This window comes from Prionailurus bengalensis, chromosome B1 (genome assembly GCF_016509475.1).
Source record: "Prionailurus bengalensis isolate Pbe53 chromosome B1, Fcat_Pben_1.1_paternal_pri, whole genome shotgun sequence".
Taxonomy (NCBI): Eukaryota; Metazoa; Chordata; class Mammalia; order Carnivora; family Felidae; genus Prionailurus; species Prionailurus bengalensis.
In genome coordinates, this window is record NC_057344.1 from 79,456,673 (window position 1) to 79,479,634 (window position 22,962).

The following is a 22,962-nucleotide window of genomic DNA, read 5'->3' on the forward strand; positions in this document are numbered from 1 at the left end:
GGAAATTGAACCCATCTTGCTTAGCATAGCATCCAAACAACGTATTTTGAAGATAACAATATTCATCACTGACCAGAGAGCAGTGACTCTACTGAATTCAATATAAAAATGATAATGAAGACAAATTAAAAAGTAGCCTGAGATAACAGAGTTTCTAGAAAGGCCCTTGGTTTTTCGTAACAGCTCTACTTCCCATCCCAGAAGCCGGCCTCTTTTCCTCTTGGGCACCTGGTCTGGCCCAAAATGCCCAAGCCTGCACCAGCCTAGGCTCTGGAACTATACCCTGTGAGGCTACACAGGACAACCCTGCCTCTTTCACTTCTCCAGGCAGCCAGGCCTCTCTGGAAGCAGAGTTAGAGGTGCCCATCCTGGCCTGGAGCCCTGGCTTCAGCCACCCTTGCAGGGCGTCCCCTTACCTAGAATTTGCAGGCAGATCTCATGTGAGAGCAGCAGCCCCATGGAGCCTTGTCCCCTGCTTCAGGGACACACTTGAACCCAATGCATTAGATCTGTAGGACTGGCTTACTAGATGTGATTTTGTACCCTCCAGTGCCTCCTCAATTCTCCCACCCTTTGGAAACCACCATTCTATTCTCTGTTTTTATGAGTTTGGCTTTTTTTTTTTTTTTTGGTAGTGTTTTTATTTGTAGTTCTCTGTTCCTTTTTTCTTCTTTTGCTCTTTTCCCTTATGATTGATGACTTTCTTTAGTTTTCAGCTTAAATTCCTTTCTCTTTATTTTTGTGTGTATCTTGTATGTCTGTTACAGGTTTGTGGTTACCATGAGGTTCACATATAACATCCCAATTATATAGCAGTCTATGTTGTTGATGGTTGGTTTAGTTTGAACACATTCTAAAATGTGTTCACTAAATTTTTACTAAGCACTAAATTTTTACTCCTCCCCTCCATGTTTTATGAACCAGATAATCATATTTGATATCCTTTTATTTTGTGAATTCCTTAACTGAATTTTTAGATGTAATTGATTTACTACTTTTTTCTTTTAATCTTCATTCTAGCTTTATAAGTGATTGACCTACTACTTTTATTGTATGTTTGCTTTTACCAATGAAATTTTTTTGCCTTTCATAATTTTCTTTTACTTAGCCGCCTTTCCTTTTCTGCTTTAAGAAGTCCCTTTAACATCAGTTTAGTGGTGAAGAACTCCTTTAACTTTTGTTTGTCTGGGAAACTCTCCTTTGTCTCTGAATGGTCATTTCTCGGGTAGAGTATTTTTGGTCTTTTCCCTTCAGCCTTTCAACTGTATCGTGCCACTCCTGCAGAGTTTCTGCTGAGAAAGCTTAGCTGATGGCCTTTATGGGGTTTCCCTGGTATGTAACATTCCTTCTTTAATTTTTGCCATTTTAGTTATGTATCTCGGTGTGGACATCTTTGGGTTTATCTTGTTTGGTGCCTCTCTGTGCTTCCTAGACCTGAGTATCTGTTTCCTTCTCCAGATTAGGGAAGTTCTCAGCTGTTATTTCTTCAGATAAATTTGCTGCCCCTTTCTCTTTCTTCCTTCTGGGATACCTATAATGCAAGTGTTAGTATTCTTGATATTGCCCCACAGGGCCCTTAAAATAGCCTCACCTTTATTTTTTTTTTCCTCTTCAACTTGAGAACTCTCCATCACCCTGCCTTCCAGATGCTGATCTGCTCTTCCACATCCTCTAATTTGTTGATCCCTCCTACTGTATTTTTCATTTACATTATTCTTCAACTCTGATTGTTGTTGTTGTTTACATTTTCTGTCTGTGTTGACGTTCTCGCAAAGCTCATCCTCTCTTTCCTCAAATCCGGTGAGCATCTTTATGACTATTACTTTGAACTGTTCACCAGGTAAGTTGCTTACCTCTGTTTCATTTACTTCTTTTTCTGAAGTTTTGTCTTACTCTTTTTTTTTTTTATTTTTTTTTAATCTTTATTTGAGAAAGAGGGAGACAGAGTGTGAGCAGGGGAGGGTCAGAGAGAGAGGGAGACACAGGATCTGAAGCAGGCTCCAGGCTCTGAGCTGTCAGCACAGAGCCCAACACAGGGCTCGAACTCACAAACCATGAGATCATGACCTGAGCCGAAGTCAGATGTTTAACTGACTGAGCCACCCAGGTGCCCCGTGTCTTATTCTTTAGTTCAGAGCATATTCCTCCGTCTCCTCATTTCGTTTGACTTTCTGTTTATTAGGTGAAACCGCTACCTCTCCCAGTCTTGATGGAGTGACCTTATGTAAGAACATCCCCTATGTGGACTCTGTATGCCTGGCAGCTGAGGTTGGCTGGCTGGAGCTGGAGCTGGCACAGGCCAGAGGGTCCCAGGGTGTTCTGCACAGGGGGCACCCTGGAGGGATGGCTGGAGCTGAAGTGGGTGCTTCATGCCGGGCTGGCACTGGACACCTGGGGCTGAAGTGGCCACAGACCAGCGGGTCTCAGGCTGCTTCATACCAGGGTCACCCTGGTGGATGGCTTGAGCTGGGGCAGGCGTGGACCGGAGCATTTTGCATAGCAGGAACCCTGGCAGGATGCCAGAGCTGCCCTGGTGGGATGGCTGGAGCTAAAGCAGATGTGGGCCATGCTGGGGCAGCCTTGATGGAATGGCTGGAGCTGGTGTGAGCTAGGGGCTCAGAGCTTGCTGAGGCAGCAGGCTGGCTAGAGTACTGGGTCCCTGTTCCTGTCTGTGCTGTCGAGATGGAGAGTGTAAACAGTGGCTCTTGCCGGCACCATTGACCCCGGAGAGAGTTACAGCAATTCCCCCACCATATGGGAGACACTCAGGATTAGTACATGGGTTTCCTTCACTTACAGTCTACTTGCCTTTTAAACTGATGGTTTTGTTTGTTTTGTTTTGTTTTTTGCAGTGCCTCGGGTCAGATGAATCTGTACATGGCACATCTGTGATATCCCTTCCCTGCTGTAGGTTGCCACATTAGGGGTGGGGTTCCCATCATTACTGTGTCTCCCTCTCTCCTGCTGTTCTCTGTGTGGCACCTCAGTGCTTTATTGTGCAGAAGCTGTTCAGTCAGCCTTCAGTTCTTCCTTAGGAGGAATTCCTGTATATGTAGGTACAGATTTGGTGTGTCCATGAGAGGAGATGAATTCAGGATCTTCCTAAGTTGCCATCAAGTTCAGCTTTTTTAGATTCTACATATATATATATTTGTCTTTCCCTATATGCCTTGTTTCACTTAGTATAATGGCCCTTATGGGCCACCCATGCTATTACCAATGGCAAGATTTCCTTCTTTCTCATGGGTGAATAGTGATATCCCTTTGTGTGTATGTTTATATTTACCCCATCTTCTTTATCTATACATCTATTGTTGTTTCCATACCTTGGCTATTGTGAATAATGCTGCAGTGCACATGGGAGTGCAGAGATCTCTTCCATATCCTGTTTTCCTTTCCTTTGGATTATATATCCAAGAGTGGGGTTGCTGGAACACATGGTAGTTCTGTTTTTAATGTTACGAGGCATCTCCATACTGTTTTCCATAGTGGCTGAACCACTTTGCATTCCCACCAACAGTGCACTAAGTGTTCCCTTTTCTCCACATCCTCACCGACACTTGGTATCTCTTGTCTTCTTGATGACAACCATTCTAACAAGTGTGAGAGGTATTATCTCATTGTGGTTTTGATTTGCATTCCTGATATTTAGTGATGCTGAGCATCTTTTCACATACTTGTTGACCATGTGGATGCCTTCTTTGGAAAAATATCTGTTTAGTTCGTCTGCCATGTTTTTGTGTATGTGGTTTTTTTGTTTGTTCATTTTTAGTTTTTATTTTTAATTGGATTGTTTTTTTTGTTATTGAGATGGATGAGTTCTTTATATATTTTTGATAGTAACCCCTTCTCTGGTGTATGATTTTGCAAATATTTTTCTCCCATTCAACAGTTTGCCTTTTCTCTCTCTTTTTATTGTTTCCTTTGCTGTGCAGAAACTTTTCAGTTTTATGTAGTCCCACCTGTTGAACTCTGTTTTTGTTATTTGTGATTTTGGTGTCATTTCTAAATTGCCAAGACCAATGTTAGGGAGCTTCTTTCCTATATTTTTTCCTAGGAGTTTTTTTTTTATGTTTATTAATTTATTTGAGAGAGAGAGAAAGCACAAGCAAGGGAGGAGCAGAGAGAGAGAGAGAAAGAGAGAGAGAATCCCAAGCAGGCTCTGTGCTGTCAGCACAGAGCCCGAGGCAGGGCTCGATCTCAGGAACAGTGAGATCATGACCTGTGCCAAAATCAGAGTCAGACACTTAACCAATTGAGCCGCCTAGGTGCCCTTTTTTTCCTAGGAGTTTAATGGTATCAGGTTGTATGTTTAAGTCTTCAATCCATGTTTGTGTATGGTGTAAGATAGTGATCCAATTTTCTCAATACCATTTGTTATAGAGACCATCCTTTCCCTATTGAGTGTCCTTGGCTCCCTTATCAAATATTAGTAGACTATAAATGTAGGGGTTTATTTCTAGTCTCACTATTCCATTGCTCTATTTGCTATATTTATAATAGCCACATATTGAAATTACTGCATAGCTCTGTAGTATAATTTGAAATCAGGAAGTACAGTGCCTCCAGATTTCTTCTTCTTTCTCATGATAGCTTTAGCTATTCAGAGTCTTTTATGGTTTTGTATAAATTTTAGGATTTTGAAAAATTTCTATGAGAAATGCCATTAAATTTTTAATTGTAGTTGTGTTGAATCTGGAAGTGTCTTTGAGTAGTAAGGACATTTTAATAACAAGTCTTCTGATCTATGAACACAGGATATCTTTGCACGTGTATCTTCGATTTCTTTTATCAAATTCTTGTAATTTTCATTGTACAGGTCTTTCATTTCCTTTGTTAAATTTAGTCATAATTTTATTGCTTGAATGCTATTGCAAATGGAATAGTTTTATTTCTTTTTCCAATGTTGTTATTTTATAGAAATGCAACTCATTTCTATACGTTGATTTTATCTCCTACAAATTTACTGAATTCATTGATTCAGTTTGAGGTTGAGTCTTTAGGGTTTTCTATACATAAGGTCATATTATCTGCAAATAACAATTTTACTTCTTCCTCTCTGATTTGAATGCCTTTTATTTCTTTGTCTTTCCTAATTGATATAGTTAGGACTTCCATTACTATGTTGAATAAAAGAGGACACCCTTGTCTTTTTCCTCATCATAAGGGAAAAGCTGTCAATTTTTCACAATTGAGTATGTTAGCTATGGGTTTGTCATATGTGGCTTTTATTATGTTAAGGCATGTCCCTTACAGAACCAATTTGTTGAGGGCTTTTATCATGAAAATATGTTTCATTTTTTCAAATGTTTATTCTGCATCTATTTAAATGGTCATGATTTTTATATTTCATTCTATTAATGTAGTGTAACACATTTATTGATTTATGTATGGTGAACCATCCTTGCATTCCTAGAATAAATACCACTTGGTCATGATGTGTGATCCTTTTATTTTATTTTTTATTTTAACTTGTTTTATTTTTTATTAATTTACATCCAAATTAGTTAGCATATAGTGCAACAATGATTTCAAGAGTAGATTCCTTAGTGCCCCTTACCCATTTAGCCTATCCCCCCTCCCACAACCCCTCCTGTAAACCTCAGTTTGCTCTCCATATTTATGAGTCTCTTCTGTTTTGTCCCCCTCCCTGCTTTTATATTATTTTTGTTTCCCTTCCCTTATGTTCATCTGTTTTGTCTTTTAAGGTCCTTGTACGAGTGAAGTCATATGATTTTTGTCTTTCTCTAATTTCACTTAGCATAGTACCCACCAGTTCCATCCACATAGTTGCAAATGGCAAGATTTCATTCTATTTGATGCTGAGTAATACTCCATTTTATATATATATGCCACCTCTTCTTTATCCATTCATCCATCGATGGACATTTGGGCTCTTTCCATACTTTGGCTATTGTTGACAGTGCTTCTATAAACATGGGGGTGCATGTGCCCCTTCAAAACAGCATACCTGTATCCCTTGGATAAATGCCTAGTAGTGCAATTGCTGGGTCGTAGGGTAGTTATATTTTTAGTTTTTTGAGGAACCTCCATACTGTTTTTCAGAGTGGCTGCACCAGCTTGCGTTCCCAGATGTGTGATCCTTTTAATGCATTGCTGAATTTGGCTTGCTTTTATATTGTTGAGAATTTTTGTATCTGTATTCATCAGGGACATTAGTCTATAGTTCTCTTATAGTGTCCTTATCTGCCTTTGGTATCTGGGTAATTCTGCTCTCATAAAATGAGTTTAGAAGTGTTCCTTCTTCAATTTGGGAAGAGTTTGAGAAGAATTGACATCAGTTCTTCTTCAAATGTTTGGTAGAATTCACTCGTGAAGACATTTGGTCCTGGAGTTTTCTGTGTTGGGAGCTTTTTAATCACTAATTAAATCACCTCATGTATTGTCAGTCTGTTCATATTTTCTCTTTATTCCCAATTCACTCTTGGCAGACTGTATGTTCCCAAGAATTTATCATTTATTCCAGATTATCCAATTTGCTAGCATTTAATTTGTTCATAGTAGTTTCTCATATCCTTTGTATTTCTGTAGTATCACTTGAAATGTCACTCTTCCATTTCTGATTTTATTTATTTGAATCCTATTTTTTTTTAGTGTAGCTAGAGTTTCTCAATTTTACTTTTTTTTGAAAACCGGCTCTTAGTTTCACTGATTTTTTTTTTTCTATTATTCTTCTGGTCTCTGTTTCATTTATTTCCACTCTAATCTTTGTTATTAATTTCATTTGCTAACTTGGGGCTTAGTTCTTCTTTTTCTAGTTCCTTGAGATATAAAGTTAGGTTTTTTTCAGATCCCTTTAGTTTCTTAATATATGCATTTATAACTATAAACTTCCCTCTCAGAACTGCTTTTGCAGCATCCCATAGGTTTTGGAACAGTGTGTTTCCATTTTCATTTGTTTTGAGATATTTTATTTCCTTTTGATTTCTTCTTTGACCCATTGGTTGTTCAAGAGTATTTAATTTTCACGTATTTGTAGCTTTTCACATATTTCAGCTTTCCTCTTGTTTTGATTTCTGGTTTCATACCGCTTTGGTCAGAAAGGATGACTTGGTATGATTTCAGTCATCTTAAATTCACAAGACTTGATTTGTGTTCTGTCATGTGGTCTATTCTGGAAAATGTTCCACATGCACGTGAGAAGAATGTGTATTCTTCTGTTGGATGGAATGTTCCACAAATCTTTGTCAGGTCCATTTGGCTTAATGTGTGGTTCAGGCCCAATGTAAATGTTGGTTTTCTGTCTAGATGATCTGTCTATTACTGAAAGTGGAGTATTGGAAGTCCCCCACTATTATTGTATTGTTGTCTGTTTCTTCCTTCAGATCTATTGCTTAATACAGTTAGGTGTTCCAATATTGTGTGTGTGTGTGTGTCTGATTGTTATATATCTTCTTGATGAATTGACCCTTTTCTCATTATATATTGACCTTTGTCTCTTGTTACCATTTTGGCTTAAAGTCCGTTTTGTCTAATGTAGGTATAGCTACCTTACTTTCGTTTTTTATTGGCATGGAATGTCTTTTTCTCTCTCTTCACTCAGAGCTATGTATGTCCTTAAAGCTGAAGCAAATCTCTTGTAGTCATTTTTTATTCATCCAGCCACTCTGCCTTCTGATTGGTTAATTCAATCCATTTACATTTAAAATTGTTGCTGTGTAAGATCTTATAATGCCATCTTACTGTTTTCTGATATTTTGTTTTTCCATTGTTTCCTTTCACTGCCTTTGTAAATGCATAATTTTCTATGGCGGTATGCTCTGCTTCCCCCTTTTCTATCTTTAGTGCATCTACTCTAGGTTTTTGTTTTTGTTTTGTGGTTACCATGAGGCTTACATAAGACATCTCATAAATAAAACAGGCCATTTTAAACTGATAGCAACTTAACTTCAATTGTCTATAAACACTTTGCCCTTTACTCCCCCTTGTATATTTCTGGTATCGTTTACCTCTTTTTATGTTGTATATTTATTAAATTATAGTAGCTATAATTATTTTTAATACTTTTTTCCTTTGACATTTATACTGCAGTTAAGTGGTTAATATACCATCCAAAGGCTGATTTTTTACCTTTACTAGTGTGGTGTATACTTTCGTGTATTTTCATGTTGCTGATTAGTGTCAGTTTATTTCAGCCTGAAGAACTTTGAGCATTTATTACAAAGCAGATTTAGTGCTGAAGGAACTCCTTCAGCTTTTGTTTGTCTAGGAAAGTCTCTGTTTCTCCTTCATATCTGAAGGATAACTTTGTCAGATATAGCATTGTTGGCTGGCAATTTCTTTTTCTTTGAATTCATATTCTTTGAATATGACCTTCCACTCTCACCTGACCTGTAGTGTTTCTTTTGAGAAATCTGCTGACAGTTTAATGGTGGTTCCTTTGTAGGTTACAGTATTTTTCCCCTTGATACTTTTAGCATTCTGTATTTCCAATTTTTTGATAGTTTCATTATAATGTGTCTTGCAGAAGGTGTTTTTGCATTGAGATAATTGGATGATTTTCTATAGCTCTGTAAACTTGGATGTCCAGTTCCCTTGCACGTTTAGGAACTTCTCAGCTCTTACTTCTTTAATAGTATTTAAAAATTTTTTAATGTTTATATTTGAGAGAGAGAGACAAAATGTGAGCAGGGGAGGGGCAGAGAGAGAGGGAGACACAAAACTCAAAGCAGGCTTCAAGCTCTGAGCTGTCAGCACAGAGGCTGATGTGGGGCTCAAACTCATCCACTATGAGATCATGACCTGAGCCAAAGTTGGACGTTCAACCAACTAAGCTACCCAAGCATCCTATCAGCTCTTATTTCTTTAAATAAACTTTCTGTCCCCTTCTCTATTTTCTTTGTGTAATCCTGATTCTATGTTCTTTTGATGAAACCCCATTAGATCATGTAGGCTTTCTTCAGTTTTTCCTTCTTTTTTTTCTTTGTTCTCTTCTAACTTGGTTATTTCAAAATTTCTTTTCTCTAATTCACTTATTCTGTCTTCCATTTGCTCTACTCTGCTGCATTTGTCATTTCATTTATTGAATTCTTCAGCTCCAGAATTTCTGCTTGGTTCCTTTTATGATTTATAGCTCTTTGGTAATATCTCATCTTGAATGCGCATGCTCACGCACGCGTGTGTGTGTGTGTGTGTGTGTGATTTCAACTGTCCTTAGAGTTTTTTTGGTACCTCATTGAGTTTCTTCAATACTGATACTGAATTCTTTATCCAAAATCCTATGCCTCTGAGCTCTGTTATTTGAGAATAATTTTTTGGTGATGACACATTTCCTTGATTTTTCATGTTCTTTGTAGTTTTGCATTGCTGCTTTCACATTTGAAGTAACAGCCACCTCTTTAAATCTTTGCTTGTTGCCTTCACATTGGGTATTCAGCTCATTAGTGCTGTTGCCATCTAGGGTTTTCTTGGCCTTTGTATGGGTACACCTGTTCCACTCTTCTTGCTCCCTCTTGTGGCAAAATTCTTAAGCTTTTACATCTTTGGTTCTTACAACTCACCAGGCTGGCTATCGGAAACCTTTGTTTTATTTTGCAGAAGACGGTGCTATAGCTCAAGTTTGTGGTTTCTCCCTAGTCCACAGACCCTGGCCTGTTTTTCAAGCACACTCCCAAGGAGCTTGCTCTTGCCACCACACTCAGAAGTGTGTACAAGGAGCCACCTGCAGAGTGGAGGGAGATATAGATTTAGTCCTTGGGGCATTAGGGTTGCCCACAGGCCTGGTAGGGAGATCCTCAGGTGTAGTACTCTGAGAAGCTCATGATCGGACTTCCCGCTGTGTGCAGGCAGCAGGCCCTGAGTCTCTTTAGTGTCCTTTGATATTCTTATCTTTCTTTCCTCCATCGTGGAGATCCCACCTAGGTACTCTGAGTGCTCCTGGAGAGGAATGGGTTCCTCCAGCTGCATTCCATACCACTGTGGGTAGCTGGACACTTAGTCACTGCTCTTCTTTTTCTCTGTGAGAGAGGTCACTACCACCTGATAGTTTAGCCCAGTGCAATGTTGCTTTGGTGGGGGTGAGGACAGCGTTGGTAAAGTGCTTTTTACCATCTCTGCTGTGTCCAAACTTGTTTTTTGCTCCGTTGGCGTGCTGGAATCTCCCTTCATAAAAGCTAGGCTTAGGCACCTTCTCTGTTGTCCGTGGGTATCAGCTTAGATCAGCACTCTCTAGGTTTTTTCATGACTATGTCAAGAGGAGTTGGGGCAGGCTCACTGCTGCACGGGTTCCACCTGTGCCCATAACTGGATGCACAGGTATGTAGACTCCTCCTGAGTTCCCTGGCCTATGGTGCCAGATCCTGCAGCTCCCACAAAGTCACTTTTGTTCATGGATGGATGACTCATTCTTCATTGAAAAAGAGGGACAGAAAGGTGCCTTCTGTCACTGTGGTGCTAACATCACTCCCTGATACCTTCTCAATCTTCTCTCGGTCACATCTAAGAGGCCTTCAGGACTGCTCCCAAACGCATCCTGTAGGTGAGCCCTCCAAGAGCACTCAGCAGAGTATTGGCACTGTGGGGCCTGGATTTCTAAGAGGAATCCACAAGGAAATGGTAGTGTAAACTGTGTTGTAAAAGGTTATATTGTCTTCTGGGTATAGAAGCTAATGCTACTAAATTTGGGGTGCTATTGTTGCTCTTGTACCATGTTACCGTCAGGTTTCACCGAGGCATCACCAACCAGAGAAAAACAGTCAGCCCTACATGGCCACAGGCACCCACCTGTGCACATGCAGGCATCTTCCACACTGCTTGCACTGGGTGGAGAGTGGGGTTTTGAATGAAGGCCAGACTCTTTTTTTGTTTTAATTTAAATTTTAGTAAGTTACCATATACTACAATATTGGTTTCAGGAGAATTCAGTGATGCATCACTTATATATAGGGCTCATCACAGGTGCCCTTTTCAGTGCCCATCTCCCACCCCCCTTCCTTCCATCAAACCTCAGTTTGTGTTCTGTCATTAAGACTTGACTCTTGTGATTTGTTTCCCTCCCTTCTCTTTTTCCCCCTTCTCATGTGTTCATCTGTTTTGTTTCTTAAGTTCCACATATGAGTGAAATCATATGGTATTTGTCTTTCTCGGACTTATTTCACTTAGCATAATACATTATAGCTCCATCCATGTCATTGAAATGGTAAGATTTCATTCCTTTTGATGGCTAATATTCCTACACACACACACACACACACACCATATCTTCTTTATTCATTTATCAATCGACAGACATTTGGGCTCTCTCCATAGTTTTGCTATTGTTGATGATACTGCTAAGAACACTGGGATGCATGTTATGTACCCCTTCAAATCTATATGTCTGTATCCTTTGGGTAACTACCTAAGAGTGAAATTGCTGAATTATAGGGTAGTTCTATTTTCAGTTTTCTGAGGAACCTCCATACTGTTCTCCAGAGTGGCCATACCAGTTTTCATCCCCACCAACAGTACAAGACGGTTCCCCTTTCTCCACATCCTCGCCAACACCTGTTGTTTCTTGTGTTGTTAATTTTAGCTATTCTGACAGGTATGAGGTAGTAGCTCATCATGGGTTGATTTGTATTTCCCTGATGATGAGTGATATTGAGCATCTTTTCATGTGTCCGTTGGCCATGTGTTCTTTGGAAAAATGTCTATTCATATCTTCTGCCCATTTCTTCACTGGGTTATTTTTGGGGTGTTTGATAGGTCCTTTATAGATTTTGGATACTAACCCTCTGTCAGATATGTCATTTGCAAATATCTTCGCCAATTCTGTAGGTTGCCTAAGTTTTGTTGATTGTTTCCTTCACTCTGCAGCTTTTTATCTTGATAAAGTCCCAGTAGTTCATGTTTGCTTTTGTTTCCCTTGCCTTTGATGACATGTCTAATAAGTTGCTGTGGCTGAGGTCAAAGAGATTGCTGACTATGTTCTCCTCTAGGATTATGATGGTTTTCCTATCTCACATTCAGGTCTTTCATCCATTTTGAATTTATTTTTAGGCATGGTGTAAGAAAGTTGTCCAGTTTCATATTTCTGCATGTTGCCATCCAGCTTTGCCAGCACCATTTGTTGAAGAGACTTTTTTCATTGGATGGTCTTTCATGCTTTGTCAAATATGACTTGACCATATAGTTGTGGGAAGGCCAAACTCCTTATACAATCACTGAGCAACATTTTCCAGTATTCACAGAACTATTGCAGGAACACCTGGAGTAAATAGGTGCTAGCCATTTCTATGAGTGTCACGGCATTTAGAGGTGAAGCTCTGTATCTTTTGCCTCTGACCCTATTAACGTAGCTGGCTACAATTCTGATCTTGAAAATAAACCTTTTAACCTACCCCCACCCCAGTGCTTATTACAGGCTAAAAGCTTGATCCTAATTGGGGGAAAGTTCTGGAGTCATCAGATATCTCATGAGAAATGAGCATGCTGTTGAAAATATGTGGGACCCTATTTCAGAGAGGCTGTTTTCATTCAAGTGTTCTGTCATCACTTAGTGACTCTATGACCTTAGAACAGGGCTGAGAGGCCATTGCTTGTGGTGGGAGTGGCCATGCCCCTGGTGATGAGATGGAACTTAATGGCTTCATCTTCAGTGTGAGTAAAATACCACCATTACCTTGAGACCTTGTCAGGCTCCTCCACTGCCCTGATAGCTGTGGCCCTTCAGGCTGGATAAATTATGCCTGGCATCTAGCTAAACTTCTGTGATCCCCACAGATACATTTTGTGTAGAATGAAAAGTCAGTGCACAGGACTTTTCTCTGATTCCTAATAATGTGAGACTCATTTCTGATTATAATTAGGGTTCTTGCCTCTCCCTCTAGCCTGGTATTTACCAGGAACGGCTGGTGGGAACCAGTATCAAGGCATCAGGCCTTGCTTCTCATTGCAGTTAGGGCATTCATGCTGACAGGCCAACAGGGTAATAGAGCTTTTATCTCTCTAGCTGTGACCCCCCCTCCCTATGCCTGTCCCTCTAATCACAGTGAGCAGTGACTGGGGCTCCTGGCACCTGTGGCATAGCCTACATATGAAGTCACATTAAAACCCAGCAATAAATGAGTTGAAGGAAATCAGACTCAGAGAGAAAGATGAAAAAGGTTAGCTTTATGTCTTGAGTCCTGCATTATTTACTTAGTGGCACTAAAGTGAGGATGCCTATTTAAAGTGCCCAGTTGGTGTTTTGGTTCATTGATTAAAACCAGCGACACGTTGCCCTAAGAAAACACTGTTGATACTCGTTAACTCTGAGCACTTCAGAGTTTGGAAGAAATCACAGAAACACAGGAGCAAGGCCGCAGCAGCAGTAGCTCTGGTCCCTGCAGCCCTCAGCCCCTCACCAGGGCTGCATGGAAGGAATGGGAAGGGGGCCTCTCCGGGATGCCGTGGGGCTGAGTAGGTAGGCGGTCCCTGCCTTCAGGGAGCTTGCAGGCTGCCTCGGGACCTGGAAATGTGAAAAGTTACATCGATAGGAGATGTGATCCACCAGAAAAAAGAGAAGGTTGTGCCACCCGGCTCCATGGCTAATTATCAACTTAGAAGGACAGCAGGTGGCATCTGTGAGTTCGGAGGAGAGGAAGGCTCCTTCAGGCTGGGGCTCCAGGTAGGCCTGGGCCAGGGGTGACTGCAGGGAGCGAGGGGTGTGGAAAGAAAGAACCCAGAAAACAAGCAGAAGAAGCCAGTACTCACCTCGTGGAAAAGAGAGAGAGTGATACTTTTGAGAAATCATTCCTTACCAAGTGAATATCCAAGGGAACTGCTGTCCACAGTTGTCTTGAAGTAATCTCACGTTAAAGGCCGCTCTTGAGACGGTCTGGCTCTCCCCACATGGTGCACCAGAATGGGAGCAGGTCGTGACAAACCGAGCTCTTCCCTGGTGGCTTCTGCCTTCATAGTGGAAATGGTGGTTCGAGGTTCAGACGGAAGCTATGTTCATTTAGTGATACACAACCTCCACGCAGGGCCAGCTGCCAGGTGTGACTACGGCCTCCCCCACCAGCTCTGTACCTGGGACAGCAGATCGTGTCTGAGGATGGCATGTGCGTGGTGTTTGTCTGCACCCATGTTTCCTGGCTGCTCTGGGCTCAGGCGGGGGCCCTGCCCTATTGTGTGTGCGTTGTACCAGGATGACACTTGGGAGACACCTGTGCATGTGAACAGCAGGACTGCTAGACACGTGGCTGTGACACAGAAGTTTGACTCATGCACCTGTGTTCATTCTGACTGGTCAGCATCCCTGCCCACCTAGCTGTTTGCTATGTAACTCCTGCTTAGCTGCCAGGGCCCAGTCCCCGCTTCCTCGCGCTCTGGCCGCGCGCAGCTTCGCCCTTCCTGTGCCCTGTGTACTCCAGTACGTGCGCTGCCCTTGTACTGCAGCAGCCCACCTCAGACACCTGTTAAGGGCCGGGTACGCATGGGTCCTGTCCTAAAAGCCCCTGACCCACAGGGTGCAGCAGGCCAAGGTTGGGGAGGGCGGTGGGAGGCCTTTGTGGGCCAGTGAACACTTGGCAGGCAGAACCTGCAACCTGAATCAGACTGGCCCATGTTCTCCTCGCCCGGCGACCAGGAGCGCCTGGCTTCGATTCTCCCAAAGAACCCTTCACCTCACCAGCCACGGTTAGTTGTTGGCCCGGGTCCTGCTGGGTTGAGGCCTACAGAGGTCTTCAGCTTTGCCTCAGGAGGAGTGGGCCAGGCAGACTCCTGAAGCAGCCAGCGCTTTCTGGGCGCTCCCGGCCCCGTGGGCATCTTGGCCGCCTCAGCAGCGAGGGGTGAGCCCTTTCCTGAGAGAGTGATGGAGTCCCCTGACTCCCAGGTGTTCACAGGGCGAGATACTCAATCCCAGGCTGCCAGGCCTACCCCCTGTGCCCCAGGAAAGCCCTCATCCCTCTGCAGCTGGCTGAGGCGTTCACTGTAAACAGAAGCCCTGGGTGTCCGCTCATGACAGGAAAGGAACTGCTGTCTCAGTCTGTGGAACAGAGGCGGTTGTGAAATGCCAGCCCCAGGTTAATATGCATGGTTGGTTAGGGACACCTGTCCTCAGCCAACCTGTCAGGGATGACAGCTGAGCCCTGGGCTCTGGTCTCTCCCCTCAGCATCTCCTAGGTGATGCTCATGAGGTGTTAAAGGTAGGTGTGTCCCCATTAACAGGGTCCCAGAGGTGCTCCCGTGTGTGCTGCCTGGTGGTCAAGACCTGATTTACTCTGCTTCTCATCTCCTATCGCATACGCGACTTGGCATGTTTACAAATATAAACCCTAAGTGGCCCTGGCCCTGCCAGGTAACTTGTTTCATATGTCAGCTGGTCAGTTAACAGGTGCCGCTTCACGAGCTTCGCACTGCTCTGAACCCTCTGAGCGACCCCACACCCACCCTGATGGCTGTATAGCTCCGCTCCCACCTCCTTCAGGTCATCAGCCACCACCCCCTTGGCACTTGGATCACCCTTCCAAAACTGGCACCTCCTCTGTCCCTTCTTGCACTGCCGTCACCTGACCGCATTTATCATTTCCTCTCAGGCAGAGCAGAACATAGACACCCTGAGACCAAGGCTTTGTTGTGCTTGTCATGGTTTCTCTGTGCCCGGCCCAGAGCAGGTGCTCTGTAACCTGGATGGACACACATGGAGGATGACTTATGGAAAAGGACCTCCACCTCCCTGAACACCCTGTGGCCCAGGGACAGGGAGCCTTCATCTCTGGACATGAACTAGGGCCAACCCCAGAGAAGTGAAAAGGGCAGCAGAGCCAGCCTAAGGGGGGGTTGATGTTGCCTAGAGAGTGAGCAGTCTCCCTTTTTTTTTTTATTGAAGTATAGTTGGCACACGATGTTACATTAGTTTTGGGTGTACAACGTAGTGACTGGACAAGTCTGTATGTTATGCTGTGCTCGCCACAAGGATAGCTACCACCTGTCACCGTGCAGCGTTGTATTGACGATACCAATGACTGTATTCTCCATTCTGTACATTTCATCCCCATGTCTTACTCATTCCATAGCTGGAAGCCTGTGTCTCCCGCCCCTCTTCATTTTGCCCGTCTCTCCACCATGTTGTGAAGGCTAGTGTCAAAGAGTACTGCCTATGTTTTCTTCTAGGAGTTTTATGGTTTCAGGTCTCACATTCAGTCCTTAAATCCATTTGAGTTCATTTTTTGTGTATGGTATAAGAAAGTAGTCCAGTTTTCCCAGCACCACTTATTGAACAGACCATATTTCTCGTTGCATATTCTTGTCTCCTGTTACAGGTTAATTGACTATATAAGCATGAGTTTATTTCTGGGCCCTTTACTCTGTTCCATTGAGCTATGATCTGTTTTTGTGCCAGTACTGTATTGTTTTAATTACTGTAGCTTTGTAGTGTATCTTGAAATCCAGAATTGCGATACCTCCAGCTTTGTTCTTCTTTTTCAAGACTGCTTTGGCTACTTGAGGTCTTTCGTGGTTCCATACAAATTGTAGGATAGTTTGTCCTAGTACCGTGAAAAATGCTGTTGGTATTTTGATAGGGATTGCATTAATTCTGCAGATTGCTTTGGGTAGTATAGACATTTGAACAGTATTTTTCCAATCCATGAGCACAGAATATCTTTCCATTTGTTTGTGTTATCTTCAGTTTCTTTCATCAGTGTTTCATAGTTTTCAGAGTACAGGTCTTTCACCTCCTTCGTTAAGCTGATCCCTAGGTACTTTATTCTTTTTGGTACAATTTTATTTTTTATTAAAAAAATTTTTTTTAATTATTTATTTTTGAGAGACAGAGCATGAATGGGGGAGGGGCAGAGATGAGAGGGAGACACAGAATCCAAAGCAGACTCCAAGCTGTCAGCACAGAGTCCGATGCAGGGCTCGAACCCACGAAACATGAGATCATGACCTGAGCCACCCAGGCACTCCCTTTTGGTACAATTTTAAATGGAGGTTAACATTCTTTAAAAGGAAAAGTCACCCTCCTTTATAGCCCTGCAGGCACCACACAGAGAGACCTTGAGGGCAGGATGGGGGGAGGGATCAGGATGAACTTAAACTTGGTTCTTTGTACTGGCAGCTGGTGCACAGAGCTCTGCTGTCACCCACTGAAAGGCATTCTCTGCAGTCCAAACTACTAACTCATTCGTGGCACCACACCTGGAAAGTGGCACTCAGCTTTTAGCTTTCACGGACACTAGCCCACTGCCTTAAAAAAATTAGTAAGAAATCTGGGATCCCAATTCTAAAAATCTCTCTCCTGGAAAGGTAAAACACAAAATTCTCCTGCCCCTCAATTTATAGAAGGGGGGACCCGAGGATACAAAATTACACAAAGATGACCCAGAGCAGATTTTGCAAACTGTGTCCCATAGAGAAAAAGGATGTTTTATGGCTTAGAGAGTTTGGGACCACTTGGGAGGATGGAATCAGAGGGGTTTTACCAGCAGTACCTGTCAACATCTTGACTGAGAATTGGCATCCATATTGTACTTGCTTTATGGCAGTTCACTCATTCCATCCTCTTAAACAACCCTGGGAGGTGGATGCCCCATTTTACAGATATAGAAACTGAGAGCATTCACAAAGCAAGCGCAGAGATGTGAACGTGCCCAGACTGGACAGTGGCTTGTGCTGTTTTCCAGTTTATTTGACCCCAACCTTCTGTGAGTGAATGAGACTTATTAAAGCTCTCACATTCCTTAGAACCTCATTAGGGTAATGTCCCTCTGCAGACAGAGGGCATAGACAGGCACAAACAGAAGCACCAGATACTTTTCCTGATGACATTTTTTTTTTTTGTATTAAAGGCCTTTGCCATACAGTTATTTACTATTCTTAAGATTGTAAATTGAGTTTAAAAAAAAAAAACCCTGAGGAAAAGTTATAGATGGTATTTTCACTACCATCATTTTATTAAGACTACAGAGTTCTTTTATGACCTGTAATATTGTCTGCTTTAATACAGTGGGAAATGGCCAAAAATTTCCTACAGTGAGGTATGGAAATAATGGTATATCACATTCGTGGATAATTGGGTTTTTTAACTTACAGAATTGGGAGTGGTTCAAGTCCTGGAGGATGGAAAAGGTCCTTGGGTCACCAAGTAGGAAAAATAGCTGGACAGGCAAGTAGGCATGGAGGTGGCCCTTGCTGTTTGCTCTCCACAATCAGCCTGAAATAGCAGCTGAGAATGGAGAAGAAATACACAAACACACAGCCGTGAGAAAGTTGGAAGTCCTGCTGTTTGCAGTAACATGGATGGATCTTGAGGCTATTATGCTAAGTGAAGTCACACAAAGAAAGATTATACATCCTACTGTATGACATTACTTATATATGAAACCTAAAAAAAAAAAAACCCCAAACTCACAGAAACAGAGAATAGAGTGGTGGTAAGTAAGGAAAGGGGAAATGGAGAGACGGTGGTCGAAGGGCACAGACTTCAGTTCTAACAAAATAAGTTCTGGGAATGTGAAATACAGCATGATAATTATAGCTAATACTGTATTTGTTACTTGAAAGTTGCTGGGTAGATAGAGCTTAAATTTCCTTACCACACACAAAAAAATGGTAATTATACGACACCATGAAGGCGTTAATCATTTTGCAATATAGAAGTATCAGATCAGCCCATTGGGCACCTTAATCTTACATAGTGTAGCGCATCAGTGACACCTTAATAAAGCTAGCGGTGGGTACTGAGAAGTCTCAACCCTGCCCCCCGGCTCAGGGTGAGAAGCCAAAGGAGAGAAGAAGGTGGCAAGATGAAGGCCAGCATGTGGCCACAGCCCCAACTGACAGGGCCCATCCGGGACTAGAGGAAGCATGACTCATGCCAGCAAAGGCCTGGGCACCACCTGCCCCTCCACCCCAGCCCACCTTATAACCTGGGAAGGCCCATCACCACCTTATAGAGATACACGTACATGCCTGCTCCACCGAATTCACACATTTACGAACGAGAACTTGGTGAGAGTGATTCCGTGTCCCCACCACTAGGACCTCTGTAATTGACCCTGTTCCCACTGGTATATTCAGTATTGCACACTCAGTTCTCAGCTGGGATCAGTTCTGCACAAAAGGACATGCATGGTGACAGGAGACATGAGCACCCCATCCTCCCCCAAAACAGATGCCTTAGCCAAATTAGGCAGCTTCACGGCCACGGTTTCCTGGTCAGATATCTCCAAGTCTCTTGAGCTTACAGCAGGGTTAGGACACAGAGGGGCGTGGGGACGGAGATGAGGCCTCACTGTCCTGTTCCCCGTCTGTGTTGCAGCTGGTCAATGACTTGCTGGAATTCTGCTTCTACACCTTCCGAGAGTCCCAGGCCCTGAAGGTCGAGTTCCCCGCGATGCTGGTGGAGATCATCAGCGACCAGCTGCCCAAGGTGGAGTCCGGGAACGCCAAGCCCCTTTACTTTCACAGGAAGTGACGGAAGACGTCTTACCAGGAGAGCTTTGCCTTAAGTTTCCCCATGTTATTCTACACCCACGAAGGACCCAAGGAATCATAGTTTTGACATGTGATGGTTGATTCATACTTGTTCAGCAGTTTCTCAAGTTGAAAATCACGTCAAGGGTTCGGAGCCGGGAAAGCAGTTTGACACGGATTTGGCAAGACCTGAGCGGTCTGAAGGATTCTTCCCTGTCCAATCCCCAGCGCTTAGAAACATGTTCCTGTTCCTCTGGATGAAAAGCCATATCTAGTCAATAACTCTCTGATTTTGATATTTTAACAGATGGAAGTTTTAACTATGCCATGTAGTTTCCGGTATCGCTTGTTTTAAAAGGGTTCAAGGACTAACGAACTTTTTAGAGCTTACCCTTGGTTGCACATAAAACGTATAGTCAATATGGGGCATTAATATTCTTTTGTTATTTAAAAAAACACACAAAAAAAGAAAAAAATATATACAGATTCCTGTTGTGTAATAACAGAGCACGTGGGGTGAAGAGTGGCCCCCTTGGTGGCGGGGGGGCTTATTTGTCCGCGTTCCTCTGCATCACTGGTATACACACCCTTTAGCGTCCATTTATTTAATTAGAATGGATAAGATGTTAAACAAATGCCTTGGTTTCAATTTCTAGTATCTATTGTGTTGGCTTTACAAATAATTTTTGCAGTCTTTTGCTGTGCTGTACATTACTGTATGTATCAATTGTGAAGGACCTGAAATAAGGTATAAGGAACTTTTGTAAATGAGACACATACAAAAAAAACAAAAAACAAAACAAAAAAAAAAAAAACAAAAAAAAACTTTAATGGTTGATAGGATGAAGGGGAAAGTATTTTTGAAAGAATTCTATTTTGCTGGAGACTATTTAAGTACTATCTTTGTCTAAACAAGGTAAAAATTTTTTTTGTAAAGTGAAATGTTCTGCATGCATAATGAACCGTTTACAGTGTATTTAAGAAAGGGAAAGCTGTGCCTTTTTTAGCTTCATATCTAATTTACCATTTTACAGTCTCTGTTGTAAATAACCACACTTAAACCTCTTTGGTTGTCTCTAAGCCTTTCTACCTTTTCTGTACTTTTGTTTTGTCTCTGGTCTCCCGCTTGGGGTGTTCTTGGGACTTGAGCACGGTTTCTGGCTTCTGCTCCATCCTGCTTCCGTCCGGGAGCGACAGGCTGTGGTGCCCGCAGCTCCTCCAAGGGGTCACCTGACAACACACGTGCGAGAGGGTGTCCGGGAGTGCCGCAGCTTTAGGAGAGTTGCCTCTTTTCCTTTCTTCCTCACGAAGCAGAATCAGAATCGGCTCCAGGAGAGTGAGACCGGAAATGCCATGGCCCAGAGAGCTGAGTCTCATCCCATTGTAGAAAATTGGATTTTCTCCTTTGGGAAAGAAATTCCATGCATTCTCTACATCGGCGGAGGTGACACGTTCACTTCTGGTCTTGGAAAGGGGTTTTGCACTCCCGGAACTGGTCATGGGAACACATAGGCCATTGCAGGACGCACTGGGAGGATGCATTTTGGCACGGTTCGGTCAGAGTGGCGTGGAGACCGCACGACAATTAGAGGGTTTTTAGATTTTTAAAAGGTAGGTTTTAAAAATAAATTTTATACATAAACAGTTTTGGAAAAAAAATACAGATCATATAAGCAAGACAGTGGCACTAAAATTTTTAATTCATTAATCTGTTTGGCACTGATGCAATTTATCGCTTTTCTCTTGCCCCAGATCACAAACCTATATATCTTTGGGGAAACTTAACAATATGATTGCACTAAATAAACTACTTTGAACAGAGGCCAAATTAGTCTTTTAAAAGTGACGATAATCATCAGGTACTCAGTGAAATCACATTATTTTCCAGAACCTAAAAGCTGTAGCTGGAGAAGCCAGGAGAAGGCAGCATTGGGATCACCACTTTTCTCCAGGGTTCACCATGCAGGCAACATTACCTTGTCTTTCAGAAGACACCTGCCTTATGCAAGGGGAAGCCTGTGAAAGCTGCATTCAGAGGGAGGACTTTTTCTTACATAATTTGCAATTTCAGTAATTTAATTTATAGGCAGATCTTTAAATATAGTCAACTTACATGCACAGCAATATGAAAGCCACACTTGGAAGGTGATAAGTACTCAGCATGCAGACTGGGAGTTTCTAGAAAAGAAATGGCTTACAAGAGCAGCTTTTAGCTCAAGACTTACGTTTTATGAAATTGGAATTTCACTGTAACCAGGTTTGGGATGGAGACAGTCTGCATCAGCTTTTTGTATTAACAAAGTTACTGGCTCTTTATGTGTCTCCAGGTAACTTTGCTTGATTAAACAGCAAAGCCATATTCTAAATTCACTGTTGAATGCCTGTCCCAGTCCAAATTGTGTGTCTGCTCTTATTTTTGTACCATATTGCTCTTAAAAATCTTGGTTTGGTACAATTCATATTTCACCAAAACTTCTTCATATAATTAAAAAACACTAAATTAGTTTAAAATGAAGCAATTTATATCTTTATGCAAAAACATATGTCTGTCTTTGCAAAGGACTGTAAGCAGATTACAATAAATCCTTTACTTTAATCACCTGTTGTTTTGGAAACATTTCATTTGAATGTCCGTAGGAACACATGGATTTTTGTGTCCCTCTGATAACTTGCACTTCTGCCTACATCCAAGATAGAGTAACATTTCTGCCCCCCGTGTTAAGCCCCCCCCCCCCCCATTAGCCACACGTCCATTATACTCTTTTGGGACTAATTAGATGCTTATTTCTCAGTGCTAATATTTGGGGTCACTAAAACAACCTGTAACAGTTTGATAACAATAACTGCTACTAAACACTCTGTGTACATTGCCTCCTTTATCTTCACAGCCGTAGGAAAGCTCGATCATTCATTTTTCAGACTTTGAGACCTGAGTAGACCAGATGCCCCACCTGACTCCAGAGTTCTTCCTCCATGCAGTTCTGCTTTGCTCCTTCCCATTAGATCCTCTTGGGCCAAGAGACTTGGCTCCCCACTGGCCATGTTTCTCACACTCCTTACAGGCTGCTCCCCTTAATTTCACGCACATAATATGGACCACAGAAGAGCAGCAAACAATTATCAGCTCATCTTAAAATTATAAAACATATATTTCCCACCAGATAATTTCATTTTTAACATGTCATTTAACTGGTAGATGAAACTATTTGCTTCCAGAAAGAGAAGACTAGTTGAGCATTAAACAAATTCAACTTTGTTCTAACATGATAGATTTCTGGAACACAACATGGCCATTAAACACAGAACGGGAGAGAAACAGTTTTCGAGTTGTAAGCACAAATTTGTTTCTAAAACATCTGTACATCCAGTTAATTTTATATCTTAAAGCTAACAGAATTTGACCTACTAGGGAGCAAGGCTTTTCACCAAGAGCCCCTAACTTTAAATAACGACCACCCCAGCATGCTCCCTTTTAATTAGAGTGGGTGTCCTTTCTGAATGGAGCGGACTCATTCTTGGGACAAGTGTCACTCTATTTCTGAGACTTTCTAAAAGTGT

At 42.2% G+C, this 22,962-nt stretch overlaps 1 protein-coding gene across 1 annotated transcript in view; it reads left to right on the top strand.

The window, feature by feature from the left end:
• NR3C2 (nuclear receptor subfamily 3 group C member 2) overlaps positions 1-22,003 on the top strand; it is a 354,747-nt gene extending 332,744 nt beyond the window's left edge. Inside the window, exon 9 of the mRNA XM_043567788.1 lies at positions 19,250-22,003. Coding sequence (XP_043423723.1) covers positions 19,250-19,405 — 156 coding nt within the window. The 3' untranslated portion in view covers positions 19,406-22,003. The remainder of the gene's footprint in view (positions 1-19,249) is intronic.
• Positions 22,004-22,962: the final 959 nt, after the last annotated feature.